The sequence below is a fragment of the Rhamphochromis longiceps genome, linkage group LG3, assembly GCF_057381845.1.
Source record: "Rhamphochromis longiceps isolate RC_006_pf linkage group LG3, R_longiceps_female_GT1.1, whole genome shotgun sequence".
Taxonomy (NCBI): domain Eukaryota; kingdom Metazoa; phylum Chordata; class Actinopteri; order Cichliformes; family Cichlidae; genus Rhamphochromis; species Rhamphochromis longiceps.
The window spans coordinates 66,931,379-66,945,452 of record NC_140559.1 but is presented as its reverse complement, the minus strand read 5'-3'; the positions used below and the strand labels follow the sequence as shown (position 1 = coordinate 66,945,452).

Here is a 14,074-nt window from a genome sequence, read left to right as displayed (position 1 = left end):
TTATTTTGAAACTGTCGACCGGAAAAGCTGTTTGGCTGTTCCGTCCTGACGCTCTCAGCTGTACGTGACATATTAAAGAGGCTGGAGCATCGCTAGGCTCCGGCTGTGTGTTCAACGCAGAGCCGAAGAAGAGCAACGACGCGTCGGGTCACACTCCGGGAGCACAGAGATGGCCAAGCCGCTGACAGACCAAGACAGGAGGAAGCAGATCTCGGTGCGGGGCCTGGCCGGGGTGGAGAACGTTGCGGACCTAAAAACTAACTTCAACCGGCACCTCCATTTCACCCTGGTCAAGGATCGGAATGTGGCCACCAAACGGGACTACTACTTCGCCTTGGCAAACACGGTCCGAGATCACCTGGTGGGCCGCTGGATCCGAACGCAGCAGCATTACTACGAGAAGGACCCCAAAGTAAGCAACCGGGTGCACTGCAGTCGAGCACAGCTGATCGGAGGCCTGGGGGAAGGGAGGGGATGCGGGTTCGTGATGCGGATGTCAGCAGTGATGGCTGCGGCTTGTAACAGCGTTGCTCTTCGTATCCATTTATAGTCACGTTCGCTCTGACCGTGAGTCGTGTGTGTGTGTGTGTGTGTGTGTGTCCCGGCAGCTCCGCTCTTATGAGATGTTACGCAACGTCATCCGCAGCTGTCTCACCTTCACCTGACCTCTGCTGTACCTCGCTCACTCATGTACGTCCACACGGGCGGGCTTGGGGCCAACCAGACATAGCTCACGTAAACGCATGTCCGCCATCCATCTCTCCACCCCCTCTCCTCTCACCAAAGCGCAAAATGACCTAAAGGCCTTGAGCAGGCAGCGAGAACTGAGCCCTCAGAGCTGCTGCATAGCCCCTTTTGCATTAGTACCCACTCTGATCAGCTCGCCACTGTTTTATTACCTACTGGGCTGGGGTTCCTTGAGGAGGGGGCTGCCCTCACGGGCTCACAGCTCTGATAACTGCGTCACTAAGACTGCATACCACTGCCACGGCCCGAGACCCCGCTGTGCTCCAGCCTGGCTGTTCAGACGGCTATGTCTTGTCCTCCTCCAGCTTATTGACCGGTGTTGTGCCAAAAAGTGATTGTCTGCCAAAAACTGATTTCCGGTATTTGCCAAAAACTGATTGCTCGTATTTAAACTGCTATAAGTAACTTGTTGGCCTATAATATGTGAAACATATGTCAAATTCATCCCTCATGGATGACACAAAGTCATATTGAGCCACAAACAACATTCGTGTAACAAGGTAGAAGCCGCAATCAGTTTTTGGCAGCGACTTTTATAGAACCTTTATTTATGCAGTTAAAAAAATCTCATTAACATTAAAAATGTCTTTTGTAAGAGTAAGACAGCAGAAATGGCAGCAAATATTACAATAGTTCTGTAAAAATATTTTAAGTGGGGATAAAGGACCGGATTGGTTATAATGTGAGTACAATAACACAGAGTTATAAAGATACTTGAAAAAACAGATAATCTTTTAATTCTATATATTACCCCTTTGTAAACGCTGTTCACCGAAGTCTATTTACCAACATACGTAAAGATATTACACATAAAAAATACACAGAAACATTGGAAATCACTTTTTGGCACAACACCGGCTTTCAGGGAGGCCTTCATAGTCAAAAGATGCTGATCTGCTGTGCATAAAAGTATGAAGTGATTCTTTTCAAAGCATGTAAAATGTTAGATGATGATGATTCGTTGAATTTTCAGTAAAGAAGTTCTGGTTCTCTGGAACTGGAGGTTCAGGGTGAGCATTGCATTCAGCTGCTGCACTCTGGTGACTTTTCCTGTGACCGTGTGGCGTGGTGCACTTGGAACAGCTGTCACATTTCTATACACTGAGTCAATGTGCTGCTGACTCTCAGCACTCTTAAAGTGGTGCTCAGTTAGACGTCAGACATGGAGGTCAGTGTTAGACGATACATATGCTGTGACAAAGAACGAAGGAGCCATGCCAGTGTGACCTACCCTGCTGACCTCTGCATGTCTCAGTCACTTCGGTCTACACATGCTTCTCATGCTGGAGCCGTATCAGAATGTCAGAAGCTTTGTTCTCTGTACCAGACTTGTAATGCTGCTTCTCTGAAGTGAAACGGTGTCATTGCCTGCAGTTGCTCTGCTGCTGTCTTGTCCTAGAGATCACGTGGCCGGGCCATGGGGCGCATACTGTGTGCTTTATTGTCAATAACCTGACTCTGTTTCAGAGTTTCATCCAGTCATATTTGTGTTGTTGCCTTTGGAAATATTTTTGCATACAGATGTAAAAGTGCAATAACTGAAAGGAAATTCAAACTACCAGCAGCTCAGGATCAGGTGGAAGTGGAATAAAAAGCCATTTTGCTCTGTTTTCTTGCAGCGCGTCTACTACCTCTCCTTGGAGTTTTACATGGGCCGTACTCTGCAGAACACCATGGTGAACCTGGCCTTGGAGAATGCCTGCGATGAAGCCACATACCAGGTGAGGGTAATACAGCACGCTTCCAACAGAAACAAAATCAAATCAACCCACACTGATGCAGAGAGGCTTCCACATCCTCAAGCAATGGCTGAATAAAGTGAGAGGGATGACCAGAGATATTATAGATTTGTAATTAGTTTTTACTTTTATTTTGACTTCCTGTTTTTAATTCAGTTTAGTTTCAGTGAGTTCATGAATGAATCTTTAGTGTTAATGAATTTTTTATTAATTTAAATTTGAAGGAAAAAAAAATTGAAGATGTCGTTTTACAAGATCCCGCAAAAGTTTTTAAGTCCATGCACTTCCAGGTCAGTCTGAGACCTTGGAAACAACCATAGCAATGAGAGACGCACTTGCGGGAGACACTCACAGATTTTTAGTTGGAGCTTGGCTTTACTGTCAATAACACTCAGCCAGACAGTGAAGCTCTAATGTTCATTGCCGTTAACGTGGGAGGAGTGATTAACAGCTCTGTCCTGCAGTACTCACAGCTGATCCACACCTTACTGTGCGTGTGCTCATGTTCTTTAGCTGGGTTTGGACATGGAGGAGCTGCAGGACATTGAAGAAGATGCTGGCCTAGGCAATGGAGGCCTTGGACGCCTGGCTGGTGAGCTCCTGATTGGCTGCTGACAAATGGTGATGTGAAGCACAGCCGTGTCTAACAGCGCTCCCGTTTCCACAGCTTGTTTCCTGGACTCCATGGCCTCTCTGGGTCTGGCTGCTTATGGATATGGCATCCGGTATGAGTTCGGCATTTTCAACCAGAAAATTGTCAGTGGCTGGCAGGTATGTTCACCCGGTGCTGTGTATGCACTTAAAGCACCTTTGCACTACAGTCATACTGAATAAGATTAGCCAGACAAAAGCGCCCTCTGTGATGGTAGCAGAGGGTGTTGCATGATGGACCCGTCACAGTTTGTTTACACAAGATATGGGTGATGCTGATTAAAAGGAGCATTAATAGGATTATTAGGAGGATTATTCGGAGCACAGAACGTGGCAAAGTGAGAGAATTTGATGGACCGTCTGTTCACTCTGTAGTCTTAGTGGAAATGGAGTTATAGTCAGAGTACCGTCTTGAAACTCCAGTGTTTGTTGTGTTTGGACAGGACGGTCTGCTGATGTAGTTTTTGTCATATAAGCAGCATATAAGTGCTCAAATATGAGACTTTTAAGGACTTTTTTCATATTTTAACTAGTTTTAAACAGGAAGATGCCATCTGGTATTTCCACAGGTGGAAGAAGCCGATGACTGGCTGCGTTATGGGAATCCCTGGGAGAAGGCTCGGCCCGAGTACATGCGCCCTGTCCACTTCTATGGCCGCGTGGAGCACACAGCTGATGGAGTGAAGTGGGTTGACACGCAGGTTGGTACCAGGTCGTTACTGTATACTCTTAATAGAAAGTACTGAGACTGTCACATTTTCTTTGACACCTCTAATTGTGCATGCTACTACTACTATTATTATTGGGTAACAAAGACTACAGTTTAACGAGGATACGGGGTAAAGACAAACCCCTCAACTTGCTGTAATTATCTAATACACGCGTTTTTTGGTTATAGTAGTTTAAAAAATTGAGTTAAACAGTGGCTGGATCAGGTTAAATGCACTGGGACTGTATGCATTAGTAACATTTGCATGCAGCAGGTCAGTCCTGTGTCTCTAGTGTCTGTCTGTAGTCTCTCTCAGGGGTCGAGGGGGAGGGAGAGCAGATCCTCTGTTAATCGTAAGGTTGGTGCTTCAGTCAGCATGCCAAAGATCCTTGGGCAAGATACTAACCCCAAGTTTCTCTCCGATGTATCCATCACAGTGTGAAGTAGCACTTTTGTAGAAACACATAGAAAAAAAGTGCTGGTTTGAATGAGGTGAGTAATAAAGTACCTGGAGTGCTCGGGTAGAGTAGAAACATGCTACATAAGAACCAGTGCAGGTGCCATTTAGTTGCACAGCTGATATACAGTTGAAAGGTTGGTAATGTTGTGTGAAGCAGGACTTTTTCCCACAGTGCCAAATCACACATTTGTGCATTTGTATTGTAAGATGAAGACCTTATGATAATACAGAGAGAACGGCAACAGTCAGAAAACTCGCTGTGAGCAAGCTCTTGGTGACGATGAGAAGGAAAAACATCTTTTTAAAGTAAGAACCCTGCGTCTGAACCAGGCTCAGTGAGGGGCGTCAGTCTGCCCAGTGATTTGGGGAAAGTGGGACAAAGATGCACCGTAATCTTCAGATGTGGTTACACTCATGGCAGTAGTAATGACCATGGCAGTAGAAGAATGCAGGGTGGAGAGAGTCCCGTCACTTGTTCTCTGCATCAGAGAAGGTTGAATGCAAACAACAGTAACAGATATGAATGCTTTCTGGTAGCTTCCAGCTCAGTATCTGTGCCTCGGGAATATGTGAAGGATTAGAGAGTTCAGCTCTTCATGTCTCCCCGATGAACACCTCAGTTTGCCTGAAGATGTCTGAACCCAGGAACCTTGCACTGTGGTATTCCCTCACATTCCCTGTAATGGTACCTGGGACGGATGATTTGTATTTGCCCTGCAGCCCCATCTCAGTCTAGTTGGCTTGTCCTGTGGTCTGTGACATCATCCCTGACAGTAAATCAGCAGACTGTAGTTTAAACACTCAGAAATGATGAAGTGTGTGTGTTCCAGGTGGTTCTGGCTCTTCCCTATGACACTCCAGTCCCCGGCTACAGAAACAACATAGTTAATACGATGAGGCTGTGGTCTGCAAAGGCGCCCTGTGACTTTAACCTGAAAGACTGTGAGTACTGCCCTCTGCTCACATCACTCTGTGAAAAGTAGAACCAGCAGACATGGACTGCTCTTCTTGCTGTTGTCCCACAGTTAATGTTGGAGGCTACATTCAAGCTGTGCTCGATAGAAACCTCGCTGAGAACATCTCCAGAGTGCTCTACCCCAACGACAATGTGAGTGGATTTACAGCTGCACTTCTTATTTATTTGAACCTTTACTTCGTTCACATGAACTAGTGGATGGTGCTGTGCGTGACATTGAGAGTATTTGCTCATCTGCTTTCACACACGTATGAACTTCAGCGACATCCCATTCTTAATCCCTAAAGTTTAATATGATGTCAGCCCACCCTCTGCCGCTATAACAGCTCCAACTCTTCTAGCTTTCCTCAAGGTTCAGGAGTGTGTTTATCCCTGTGCCAGGTGACATTTTTCCTTATCTGTCCAGTGTTTTAAAAGTTAAGATTGACCAAACTCCTGCAATGATTGCATTTGGGACTTGGAAATAAGCACAGGGTCTGCAAAGGGCACAAAAACGTCTCTTAGTGCAGAGGTTCCCAAAGTGTGGGGCCCACCTCTTAGGGGGGGGCGCTAAGCCATTGCAGGGGGGAGGGGCGCGGTATGAAAGAAAAAAAAAAAAAAAAGGAACGCTTGGACGCTGTTAGCATAATGGACAGGTTTTTGACGGGGCTCCCACACAAACGCAAAGCAGGAAATGAAGCATCGCTGAATATGTTTCCAAACCAACTTCATTCTAAGCCAAAGACTAGAAAATATTGTGAAGCATATCTTCCCTTTGGTTTCACCTGCACAAGTGCCGAGGTAGGTCTCCCCTGCAGAATTGGTTTTCCCTCCGTCAGGAGCAGCGCTGGGCTCTCCAAATCACGGGCAAACAGTATCCCACATTCTTGATTTTTAGTTCACGAACACATCCAGAAATGCATACACTATTATATATTGTACATATATTTATTAGTTTCAGGTTGGCCATTCTTGTATTTTGCTCGTTTGTGTTGTTGTGTTTGCACATCTCTGTTGCTTGTGGGACTCACACACAAGAATTTCACTCGCATGTGCTGTGCCAGTGTGCCTGCACATGTGATGTGACAATAAAAGTGATTTGATTTGATTTGATTTGTTGTAATGACCAACTACTCCTGACATTTTGGAGATGTTAGGTCTTTATACAGTAAAGTTGCAGTGAGATACAAATAATATCAGGCCGTTCCTGCCACGATTTGTTCCCTTGGTTCAAATCACGGACTAACCTGATGATTTCCTCCTCCTGAGCTGCTCTCTTTTTCTGTGCTTCTTCCATAATAATGTCAGCGGGTGTACCGGCAGCAGATTGATTGTAAGCATTGAACTCTGGTGTAACAGCTCTTCATACTCTCCTTCAGTTCTTTGAAGGGAAGGAGCTGCGTCTGAAGCAGGAATACTTTGTCGTAGCTGCAACTCTTCAGGACATCATCCGTCGATTCAAAGCCTCAAAGTTTGGCTCCACAGAGTTTGTGCGGTTAGATCTTTCCACACTGCCAGACAAGGTGAGCTTGCTGTCATTCTGTGTTATTTGCTTCTCTTTTGTTTTTTACTTTCTCTTATTGATTTCTCCTAAAACTGATGATCATGAGTTTTCTGTTTTCTCTCCATGTGCAGGTGGCCATCCAGCTGAATGACACCCACCCTGCTCTGGCCATTCCTGAACTGATGAGGCTGCTGGTGGACATTGAGAAAGTGCCCTGGGAGAAGGTATCACATCGCAAACTCTTAACTTTTCCATCCAGTGTGCATCTGTAGTGAGTCTGTGGGACCCTAATGGTGTATTCAAGACTTCAAACTGAGCTGGAGACCATAAAGTCACTGGGAAAACGTTTAATGAGCTCTGCAAATAAGAAGTAGGTGCATTAGGAGTCGCTACCTGCCATTAAAACAGATGCAGTTTTCAGACTCTGGCTACGCTGATCAGCCCATATTTTATAGACGTTCTAGGATTCTTCGACCGGGATTCAGTCTCATTGTTTGTTTGTGTCCTTAGCGCTAACCTCAAACCAAGTCACTGATCAGCTAAAAAAGTGCTTTCACATTGGTTCTCATTTTCTTTAGCACAGTTTCTTAAATGCTAACCTAGCTGCCTGTGGCTCTGGCCTCTGTGTCTAGGCCTGGGACATTGTGATCCGAACCTGTGCCTACACCAACCACACCGTGCTGCCTGAGGCACTGGAGCGCTGGCCCGTGGACCTCTTCCAAAACCTGCTGCCTCGACACCTCGACATCATTTACGAGATCAACAGGAGGCACCTGGAGGTATGAGGGGAGGATGTAATATTGGAGCTTTTCAGGCAATAAGGTGCCTGAAAAGCTTTGTGAGCAGAGAAAATGTGGTTCGTTCTTGAAGAATGAAACATTTTGTTTTATACGCACAGCGGTGAGTAATCTCAGAGTGTTTATCTTCACTCCTTCAGCGCATCTCGAAGCTTTACCCAGGGGACACTGACCGCATATGTAGAATGTCCCTGATTGAGGAAGGAGATGTGAAGAAAATCAACATGGCTCATCTTTGTATTGTGGGCTCTCACGCAGTCAACGGAGTGGCCCGTATCCACTCAGATATCATCAAAAACACTGTGTAAGGAAACCTGTAGGAATCTAGCTGCATAACATGTTACAAAGATGTTTGGAAGTTTCTCTGACTGGTGTTCCACGTTCAGGTTCAAGGATTTTTACGAGGTTGACCCTCAGAAGTTTCAGAACAAGACCAACGGTATCACCCCCAGGCGCTGGCTGGTCATGTGCAACCCCGGTCTGGCTGAGGTCATCGCTGAGGTGGGTTAGTTATTTGTGAACGTTGTAAGTCTTTGTAGAGATCTTGCCTAACTCACCTGCTTAACCTCCAGAAAATTGGAGAGGATTACATCCGTGACCTGGACCAGCTGAAGAAGCTTCTGGACTTTGTGAATGATGACGCTTTCATCCGGGACGTAGCCAAAATCAAACAAGTGAGAGCTTAAAATGCCAAAAGTAAAATGCACTCTGTTTGCGTGCTTCTTTTTACACCCTCTGTCTGAACTTTCAGGAGAACAAGATGAAGTTTGCAGCGCATCTTGAAGCGCACTACAAGGTGAAGATCAACCCCAGCTCCATGTTTGATGTGCAGGTGAAGAGGATCCACGAGTATAAAAGGCAGCTACTCAACTGCCTGCATATCATCACACTGTACAACCGTGGGTGCTGCTGAGCTTTAACTCTGAATCCAGACTTGTCTTCTGTTTAACAAACAAACAAGCAAACAAACAGTCTTTCTCTCTGATCAGGCATTAAGAACGAGCCCAACAAGCAGTGGACACCCAGAACGATCATGATTGGAGGAAAGGTGAGCAGCAATATTCCTAAAAGTTTAATGTGGTCAGAAGAAAGCCTGTCATGGAAGCAGTTTATTCCCACACCCACTGCACTTCACACTACATCAAATCCAGCCTTATCTAGTATGTGTCTGGGCCACTTTGACACAGCCAGTCATAAACATGGCTGTCCATCTGTCTGCACATGGATGTTGTTGCATCAGAGAAGCTGCTTGTAGACATCTGTCTCACCAAGCAGGACCTTTCTTCTTCTTCTACACTAACCTCATTCAGTAGTGTTTATTCACCTGTAGTTTATATACTGCTGTGACAGGACAGGCTATGAAACTGTGATGATTTAGAAGCACCTCTGGAGGAAAATTGAGCATGATTGAGTTGAGCTGCACGTCTTGGACGAGTTGAAGCTAGCTGTTAGCCACTACGAATTTAACACCTGTTTTTGAACTTTGAGGGTGTGGTGAGCCTCTTGGTTTCCCAGCATGTGCCTTCTGCGTTTCTAGGCTGCTCCAGGATACCACACTGCCAAGATGATCATCAAGCTGATCACGTCCATCGGAGATATCGTTAATAATGACCCCGTGGTGGGAGATCGCCTTAAAGTCATCTTCCTGGAGAACTACCGCGTCACACTGGCTGAGAAGAGTAATAAGTTTTTGACTGTGTCTTACTGTAAATAAGTGATGTATAATATCACTTATTTACACTACAGCTGGATAAACCTGATCTTTTATGTTGGGTCATTCTCTGTTGGGACAGTAGCACATAAAGCTGACTCCACTGTATTCCGTGTGTCTCCTCTGTGCAGTCATCCCTGCGGCTGACCTGTCTGAGCAGATTTCCACAGCAGGTACTGAGGCCTCGGGCACAGGGAACATGAAGTTCATGCTGAATGGCGCCCTCACCATTGGCACCATGGATGGTGCCAACGTGGAAATGGCAGAGGAGGCTGGAGAGGAGAATCTGTTCATCTTTGGTATGAGGGTGCACGATGTGGAGGCTCTGGACAAGAAGGGGTGAGTTTTAAAATGGTCTTGGTTCAGAGGTGTGCGTGCGTGCGTGCGTGCGTGCGTGCGTGCGTGTGTGCGTGTGTGTGTGTACACATCCACAACATCAGGGATAAGTGAGATGCTTGGCTACAACAACCAAAAGGAGACTAGAGGCCAAGATCTAGGTAGCATAGAGGGATGTTAGCCAACTTCAGTTGCAGAAAGGTAACTAAGAAGTACAGCAAAGTGTCCATACCTGAGGCCTTGGAAACAGCTGCTAAAGATTCACAGCCTTGGCCAGCCGCTTGAAGAAGTATACCTGACAAACAATATGAGAACAGCACCACCGAGGCTGGGGGCTTTTTTCCATAGGCGAGCGGAGCAATACTGGAAGAGCATATGGGAGAAAGATGCAATGCTCAGCAGCCAGTGGATCTAAGAGCAAGTAGTTACTTTATTGCTTAGTTACTTTTTTTTAATAACATGATACACAACCCGAGTATAAGGCAACAGACCTTTCAGCCCATTTCTATTTTTTCTGCATAATCCATCATATTAAACTGAATCAAATGAAAAAGTCTCTTTAAAACTTGTTTTATTAGTTTATTAGTTATCTTTTAACTTTATGCATCAAGTAAAAATGTAATTATATGCAACAATCTTTGACTGGAAGAAATGTGTTTAACATTTAAACCTATTTCCTGCATAATCCAGCAGATAAAATAATGTTTTGGGTTTCTACTCTTTCAAATAGATACGAGTAAAAACAGCAGAAAATAAATAAAATCAAAGACTCAGCAGCTCTTAAATCTATTGTCACCTGTTTAGCTGGAGTGGGGTGGGTGGAGGTTTGCCCACAGCTGTCCTGTCAGTGGGAGGATCCGGGGGTTTCTGTGTGAATGTCACATTCCCGTGGCAGCGTGCTCGCTGCTCGCTCAGAGTTGAAGTTTAATTTTTCGCTGTAGAAAGAAGTTTTCTTCCCACACAGCGTGAACAGCAGACGCTGATGTTTTTGTCACTTTTTACAGAATCAAACTCAAAGTAATGTGATTACTTCCACGCTTTAATCGTTGCTTGGTCGTGCTCTCTCTGCACTCCATATTATCCATTGTTGATCTCCACACGTCTGTTGCTGCCACGGACGTCTTACGCTCGAAGATGTGGAGGGTGGAGGAAACGGTGGTCTCAGTGGTAATCGGAGCACTCGGTGCGGTGACTCCCAAGTTAGGCGAGTAGCTCCAGCAGATCCCGGGAACAACATCGGAGATCTCTGTCCAGAAGAGCGCAGTCCTGGGAACAGCTAAGATACTGTGCAGGAGCCTCGAGCTCCCAGGCCTCTGCTCAACTAGTTAGCTAAAGTAACTTAACCATGTAACGGCAGCTGAACAGTATCATCACATAATAATAAAACTGAAAAGTATTTTCCACCTGGGATGTTGTGCTTTTTAAAGCCCTGCTTTACCACCATGGAAACCACAGGAGTAACTTCCATCCACCGTCTGCTCTGTCCTGTGGAGCACAGCTAGCATCTCTGTGTTTTTCTGTCCTCAGCTACGACGCCGTGTCCTACTATAACCGTGTCCCCGAGCTGAAGCAGGCAGTGGACCAGATAGCAGGAGGCTTCTTCAGCCCCAGCCAGCCTGGCCTCTTCAAAGACCTCGTGAACATGCTGATGCACCATGACAGGTGAGCGCACGGTGGTCCCTAAACTCACGAGTGAGTACTTTGCATTCTAACTCACACTGTAGGCTCCAGTGATGTCGTGTCATTGCTGAGCAAACATGTGACTGACTTTCCCAGGCGTTAGACACGAGCTGAAGAGTGAACAATGCAGCTCACTGTTGAAACATTTTTATGTCCTGCAGGTTCAAGGTGTTTGCTGACTACGAAGACTACATCAGATGTCAGGAGAGAGTCAGCGCGCTCTACAAGGTATGCTCTGCTGCTAGTGAGGTCATGTACACAAGTATTGTCCAATAAATGACACCTGGCCTGTGACGCCTTCTCTATGTTAACAGAACCCTAAAGAGTGGACCAAGATGGTGATTCACAACATTGCTGGCTGTGGAAAATTCTCCAGTGACCGCACCATTTCTGAGTATGCCCGGGAAATCTGGGGAATGGAGCCCAGTCTGGAGAAGATCGCTGCTCCGGATGCCCCTCGCTAAACCAAACTACCTTCGTCCGTAGCTCAGCACGTGGTACGGCAGCCAGAGACGAACCCTGTAGCTTCTCACTGTGCACTGTGGCATTATTTCTTTACAGTAACGATCCCTGTACAACCTCAACCACTTCCAGTTCACCCTGTGCTAACTGGAGCTGAAATGGTCCACTGTGGATGTGTGACAAATTAAAGGAAAAAGCAGAACCTGCGACTCCCCAACTGAGGGCTGTGGAGGTATTTTGCCTCCATGGGTTTGATCCACTTTTCTCTTTTTAAGGGGAAAGATTGTTGATCCTGAAAAGAGAGGGAATGTGTTTTAGAAGTATGGTCTGCCATTAGTCCATTTCCAGAGAGTGGGAATCAGTGCCAAGGATTAAGGCTGTTGGCGTCCCCTTAATAAATTATTTCATCACTTGTTTTTCCTTTAACTTGTTACATGTCTTTATTTTTCTTTCTTCACCAGTAGCATCTGTATCACTTGTACAAGTACTACTAGGCACTGAGCTGTTTTATGTAAAGTGTAAACTGTAGGACACATAACAAGTACTGTTCATTTTATTATTTTTACTAGTAGTACATGTACTCCACTAACCGCAGATTATGAGAAAACTGGGAATGTGTTTGGTCACTACAGGATAATTGAGGCCTGTCTTTAACAAGAGCTAGACTACATTCCCTCCTTCCAAAAGCCAGCATAACTGCAGATAAGCCCGAGTCCTGTCACTGTTCCTGACCAGTCACGTCTTCCATGGAAGAGTGTAGCCTCCCAGCAGTACTGTAACTAAAAAGCATGTACCCGTGTTTCAGCACATGACTATTTCACGTTCACTGTCCAACTGCTTGTCCAGTGTTGTACGATGTTAGCTGAATGTATTCATTTGTGTGTTTTATTATAGTTGAAGTTTGGTAGCTGTGACATCCTGTCAGCATGTGTTGTCTTTGTGCTGTAGTCTGTTAGACATTGATGGTGCCTACTCTTTGCATACCTCTCTGGAATATGTGTGTACTCTCAGCTGTATTTGTGTGTAACATAGAAGAGTGATATTAAAAAGCATTTATCATCAACTTTTTGACTCCTGGAGTTAATGTGTAATTCTGTTTGAAGAACGATTGGAGCAAAAATGAGGAGAAAGGAAAACGATGCATTCAAGGAAAATGTTCCAACATCTGTGAAGGGACCAGCATTTAAAAGTGAAAACACACACACACACACACACACACACACTTTATCCTTTCATGCAATTCACACAATTTTCTGACTAAATCAACGACCAACTCCAATACTCTATTAGTTTATTTTGGTTTTCTCTTTTTCATTCCAAAGTGAGGAAGTTTGTCTTTTACAGCACAGTCAGCTTTTCCCTATTTTCTGAAATTCTGATATATGTTGGTCTTCCATGGTCTCTTGTGTTCTGGGGGCCTCTGGATGTCTGGAGTTTTGATCTCCTCCATACCCGCTTCACACCCTGGAGGACGGGGCTGTGGCCCCCCCACACTCCCTAGCAGATCATTACATGGAGAAACCTTTGGAATGCAAGCATGCTGATCCACACAGGTATGCACACATGGGTATTCACAGACGCGGACTAAAGCTTTCTTGGCTGCTGCCTCAAAGCACACTGTGCGCTGTCTATCTTGCGTGTGCTGCACAATATCGTTTATTATTTAGTAAATATTGATATCTATGACTAGCTAGTTTATTGTGATGGTGCTTTGTTTTCTCTATTATTATGTTGCTCTTTGTTGTTTGCTGTCTCCTCTGTTTGTTTTTTTTGTTTGTTTGTTTTTTTTCTCCATACAGGTGACCCAGGAGTTCTTTTTTTTTTTTTTCTCTCTCTTCCCCCCCCTTCTCACCGTCTCTTCTCCCCTTTGATTTTCTTTCTTTCTCTCCCCCTCTTTCTCTCATTCATTCCCCCTGTCCTATTTGTTATAAAAAAATAAAAAATAAAAAAAAAAAGAAATTCTGATATATTTTTTTCTTCCTATTTTTCATTAGCACTAACCTTTAAAGTCAGTTTCTAAAACTGACTCAACAGCAGTTGGACTGCCGATTAAACTTAGGACGTCACTTTAGTCTCGTGACTTGTTTAATACACAATTAGCTGCAGTTTTGCATATTTTTTTTTATTTTTATTTTTTTTTTATTCTCCAGTCTTTCTCCTGAAATAGTCCACCCATACCTCCTCCAAGATAGTTCAGAGTTTACTACTCTCTACAAATTTCCAACAAACAGGAAGTGGGAAGCTGTATGTGTGTTTTAACAAATTCTTAATATATACCACAAAAACAATAAATGTACTTATTCTAGCATATTCTTATGTTATT

The 14,074-nt window shown here is 44.8% G+C and overlaps 1 protein-coding gene across 1 annotated transcript; it reads left to right on the top strand.

Annotated features, from left to right (window-relative positions):
• Nucleotides 1-37: 37 nt before the first annotated feature.
• On the top strand, nt 38-12,814 carry LOC146676472 (glycogen phosphorylase, muscle form-like). Its single transcript, XM_085400741.1, has 20 exons — nt 38-412; nt 2,367-2,468; nt 3,000-3,078; nt 3,154-3,257; nt 3,707-3,838; nt 5,137-5,248; nt 5,332-5,414; nt 6,641-6,784; nt 6,897-6,989; nt 7,398-7,544; nt 7,703-7,866; nt 7,949-8,063; nt 8,135-8,236; nt 8,314-8,461; nt 8,552-8,610; nt 9,100-9,241; nt 9,405-9,612; nt 11,137-11,271; nt 11,451-11,517; nt 11,604-12,814. The coding sequence occupies exons 1-20, from the start codon at nt 170-172 to the stop codon at nt 11,751-11,753; spliced, it is 2,529 nt and encodes an 842-aa protein (XP_085256867.1). The 5' UTR covers nt 38-169; the 3' UTR covers nt 11,754-12,814.
• Nucleotides 12,815-14,074: the final 1,260 nt, after the last annotated feature.